This window comes from Zingiber officinale, chromosome 4B (assembly GCF_018446385.1).
Source record: "Zingiber officinale cultivar Zhangliang chromosome 4B, Zo_v1.1, whole genome shotgun sequence".
Lineage (NCBI taxonomy): Eukaryota > Viridiplantae > Streptophyta > Magnoliopsida > Zingiberales > Zingiberaceae > Zingiber > Zingiber officinale.
The window spans coordinates 59819897-59825170 of NC_055993.1; the positions used below are offsets into that span (position 1 = coordinate 59819897).

At 45.6% G+C, this 5274-nt stretch overlaps 1 protein-coding gene across 1 annotated transcript; it reads right to left on the reverse strand.

Annotated features, from left to right (window-relative positions):
* Positions 1–823: 823 nt before the first annotated feature.
* LOC121978280 (leucine-rich repeat extensin-like protein 3) lies at positions 824–2912 on the reverse strand. Its single transcript, XM_042530645.1, has 2 exons — positions 2640–2912; positions 824–922 (listed from the first exon to the last, which is right to left on the reverse strand). Exons 1-2 carry the CDS (start codon positions 2910–2912, stop codon positions 824–826), a joined length of 372 nt encoding a protein of 123 aa, XP_042386579.1.
* Positions 2913–5274: the final 2362 nt, after the last annotated feature.

The window sequence follows — 5274 nt, forward strand, 5'->3', positions numbered from 1 at the left end:
GGTCTACTGAAATACCTCTGCTAGAGACCACATGTCTCAGAAAATCGACTGAGGATAGCCAGAAATCACACTTGCTGAACTTCGCGTACAGTTGATGTCGTCGAAGAGTCTCCAAGACTGTGCGAAGATGCTGCGCATGTTCCTCCTCGGAACGCGAGTAGACCAATATATCATCGATGAAAACGATAAAAAACTGATTAAGATACTCAAAGAAGACGTGGTTCATCAAATCCATAAACACAGTTGGAGCATTGGTAAGCCCAAATGGCATTACCAAAAACTCATAATGGCCGTATCTGGTACGGAATGCTGTCTTCTGAATATCAGTTTCTCTGACTCTCAGTTGATGATATCCGGATCGCAGATCAATCTTAGAATACACTGATGTACCTCTAAGATGATCAAACAAATCCTCGATCCACGGTAAGGGGTACTTATTTCTGACGGTCACTACATTCAGCTGTCTGTATTCAATGCACAACCTCAGTGTACCATCCTTTTTCTTGACAAAAAATACCGGAGAACCCCATGGTGAAGCACTAGGGTGTATAAATCCCCTGTCTAAAAGCTCCTGGAGTTGAACCTTCAGTTCGTTCAACTCTTTTAGTGCCATACGATAAGGAGCTTTCAATGTCGGCGCGGTTCCCGGAATCAACTCAATAGCAAACTCCACTTGCCTTCTGGGAGCCAAACCTGGTAGCTCCTCTGGGAATACATCTGGATACTCTCGGACTACTAGAACGTCGGAGAGTTGAGAACTACTGCAGTCTACAGTATGAATCAAAGATAACAAAAAACCTTGACTGCCATGTGACAGCAGCTTCTAAGCCTGAATCATCGAAATGGTCAATATGCCGTCATCTCTAATGCCAGTGAAATCCCACGAGGGTTGGTTCAGATGCCGGAATATGACCACCCTCGTCTAGCAATTAACAGTGGCATGATATGCTAACAAACAGTTCATGCCAAGAATAATATCAAAGTCGACCATTTCAAATACTAAAAGATCTACCGTAAGTATCATGTTGCCAAAATCTAACGGGCAACCTCTGACCTCCTGAGTGATGTCCAAGGTATCACCGGACGGTAGAGAGACAGTCAGTCGCTGCGGTCTAAAAGTGGGTAATCTACCAATCTCCCGCATAAAGGTACGGGATATAAAAGAATGCGAGCTACCAGTATCTATCAGCATATCAGCAGATAAGGCATAAATAGAAATCGTATCGCGAAAAATGGATCCGTCGGCCCGCTGCGCATCCTCTCTGGTCACCGCATGAATATGTCCAGTCTCTGGCGGTGGAGGAGGTGGTAGTGCTACCAAAGGCTGCTGCGCCTGAGTCTGAGCCTGCCACTATGAAGGTGCCAAGTACTAAACTAGAGACTGATAGGTAGGCTGAGACTGATACTGGACCGGCGGCTGAGGCGATGACTGGTACTGGACCAGAGGTTGTGGCTGATACTGTACTAGGGACTGAGGCGGTGACTGGTACTGAACCAGTGGCTGGGGCTGCAGCTGATACTGCCCCTGAGTCAGATATTGTGGTCCCAGAACAGAGCTTTGTGGTACTATGAGAGTACTGTAGTACTCCTATCCGAGCATGCCAAATGCAGCTGCTGCAGGGGGAGCTGTCCTCTGCTGACGATGTGAGGATTGGGCTCTGTGCCCTCCTCGCTGAGTCCCTATCTGATTGAGCTGAACTCCATGACTAGAAACTCCAGAAGCAATATGCTAAGCTTTCAGCAAACAATCTCGGCTCATGTGCCCAGTCAGTTTGCAATAATAGCAAACTGACTGCCCCAAGGTGCAGGCTGATGTGGTGTGCTCTCTGGACCCACACCGGGCACAGTGGATGTCAATGGCAGTTTGTTTCCGGGTCTGCTGAGGAGGCCGGAAATGTCCTGATGAAGACCGCCTTGACTTCTGTGGCTGACCAAAGCCCCAAAAGTACCCTGACCTGGCCGACTGCGACCAATCTGCTGCTGTGTAGCCTGTGGCTGCTGGATCTGTTTAGATGTTTGACCCGTTTGCTTCCTTTTCTTGTCCGAATATGCTCTCTGGTGAGATGACTCTATCATCAGGGATCTGTCCAGTGTCTCTACGTAAGATGAGTTCCCAAAGCCGGTAAGATTTACTTGTAGATGTCCATCTGATATGGGAGCTATCCTCAACAACCAGTTTTGGACAAAATTTGGCCAACCGATTAAACTCAGTATTGTACTCTATCACCGATCGGTTGTTATGTCACAGACTCAGAAAATCCTGACGACGAGTCATCTGATATGCTCGTGGGAAGTAGCGGCTCTCAAAGGCCTCTCTGAATCTGGCCCAGGTGATGTTCTGCTCGCCTATGAAGGAACACTGCGTAACCCACTAGGTGTCGGCCTCGTCCCGTAAATGGAAAGCAGCCAGGTCTGCTTTCTCCCACTCGGAATAAGCCATGTAGAAGAAGGTCCGCTCAATGGTCTCTAACCAGGAATGGGCCACACTCGGATCAGTCTCTCCTCGGAAGAGTGTGAATCGACTCTTCATCGATTCTGCCAATGCTGGGATCCGAGCTCGTGCCGCGACAATATCTGTGAGGTGGGTAGGGACGGTTGCTGGAACTGGCGGAACCACCCGCTGGTGCTACAGGTAGTACCGCTGGATAGACCGGGGGAGGTATCCCCGATGCTGCTGTATAAGCTGGGGCAGATGCCGCCAGTGGCACTGCAGGGTCAGCATAGGTGGCCGCGTCTGGAGGTCCGGTGGGTGGTACCGAATGTGGAGCAACCGGTACCACTAGTGTAGGTGTTGGGTACACTGTAGGCACTGGTGGCACAGGTGCCGCTGGTGCCGGGTACACGGTAGGTGGAGGTGGCAGTGGTGCCGGGTACACCGCAGGCTCTGCTGGTGGAGGCATCGGGTTTGCCATGGGTACAGTGTGTACGGTATAGGTGGGTACCTCCAACGAAGCCATTGAAGTCTGAGAGCCCGACGCACCCGCAGTATCCTGAGTCTGTCCCTGCCTGACAGGCTCAACCCCAGTAGGCATCTCTGGCAAGTCCAGAGATTCCAAAGTCCTCATACATGGTCGTCCAGCACCACGTCTCGCAGCTACTCGTGTAGATCTCCTTATATCTGTTAAGTTATAACACAAATATCACTACAAGTATAAAAATTATAAAATTACCTTTATACCTATTTTTCATCTGGAGATGTTCCGTCGCTGTGCAATCCCCATTTTACCTGGGAATTCCGTATGAGAAAATCGATGAAAATCGTACAAATCTGAAAATAAGTACCCAAGTTTACCAGAACACCAAAAGCAGGTATCGTAACCCCGCTTTGATACCAAATAAATTGGTATCAGATACTCTTGAAAATCCATTACACGAAAAACAAACAAGTATTGCCAACTTTTCTCTGATACCTAATAAATTGTCACGCCCCGGGGGAGTCCCTGCCAGAAGAAATTTCGACAGCATCTCCCTTGTACGGGTGACAATCTGAAACTTTCTACATCCAACCAAATACCTCGGCCAACACGGTCGGAACAATATATATAAAAACAAGCAATCACCATGCAGTTTAATAGTAAAACTAAACAAATGCAACGATAAGAAAACCCAGTCAAAAATCCTACTCAACCAAACCCATAAAGCTCAAAACCGATATCCAACACCGCTACACCCATAAAACACAAATCACTACGAACTCACCTCCTTTGTCATCCAGGCAGGCATGTAGCAAAAACACATCTAAATAAAACTCATCGACAATAAAGCAAAACCATACAGTATCCAAGTGTCAAAACTAGAACAAGTCTACAACATCGTTTAGATATCATCATAAGAAAACCAAAAGACTGAAACAACACATCCTCGCGACCTACAGGGGACTAGCGACTGGAACTCCTCCAGACAGCCTCAACCTGAAAATAGTAAATAACCAAGGGGTGAGTCAACTTCTCAGCGGGTAATATTGACATGCATAGTAAGAAAATAACAACTAGCACTAATCATGCGTACAGTCTCCTGATATAAGAATGATAAATGCAACTGAAATAAACAGGAGAAAACTATACTAACTAGGACCTGGTGTATGGATAATCAACCGAGAGGAATAGGAATCCTGTATGCATGTCAAACAAATGCATCCATCCAATATGCAACATACAAGTGCAGCAGACACAAGCAATAAATGCATCAATGCGTATGATGCCAATAGCATGTCCTGGTCACCCCTACTCTCCAATCAACCGTCTCACACACGATGGTGAGACCGAGTGGGTAGGGCTGTGACAACCGTGCACTTTGCCATCACTGCTCCTGATGAGTGACCAAGTGGACAGGATGCTGTTGAAGTACACCTATCCTCCTAACCCAAATCATAAGTGGGGGAGCTCAATACTCTCATCTCCCTAATCAAGTCTAGAGGAAGGATCCCTGTCCTGCTACAACGCTGTGTCACACTACCCATGAGTGGACCAACGGAGCCCTTGACAGAGCAACCTGCTGCAACACACCCCGCCTGATAAGAACCACTAACCCATGAGTGATTGTGTGTGCAGATCCATGTAACTGGCGATATTCTCAACAATAATGGAGCCGACTATCGCACAATATGCAATCATGCAAGATGGTGCATGACACTAAGCATGGAAAATATCCTGAACCTATCCATCTCTACATAATGTGTACCATAGGACAATGAATCAAATCAAAGGTCTAGGTACACAGATCAGATAAGGTATAAAAACCTAGGTCCTGAACATAATAAAACATTGTTATGTCACTACCCCTATAAACATGTATAATCAGGTAGGTACTAACATGAAGTGCATAACAAATAATAAAACAAGCATGTAATAGGTATCGGGTAGTGACCAACCAATGCAGATAAAAACATAATCATTACTATTTGTTAAAACATTACTATGCATATCAAATGACAAATCTAAAACGATAAGTCAAAATATCCGCCTCCAATAGAGGATTGTATCCAGTCCAAATCCGACGTTGAGATGCTCATCTCGCGTCAAAGTCATGTGTCACCAATATAAATATATTTTATTTAGCTACAATTCTTATAAATAGCTAAATAAAATATCTAACCTTAAATAGGGTAAAACCCTAATCACATGACCATCATCCTACCTTAACAAAATTGACGATCAATTAGGGTTAGTTACCTAATCCCCAATCAACCATTAATAAAAACCTAATTCCTTTTACACATAAACAACTAATTACGTAATTCATAACCTACCCAATTCAACACATATATCAAATCCT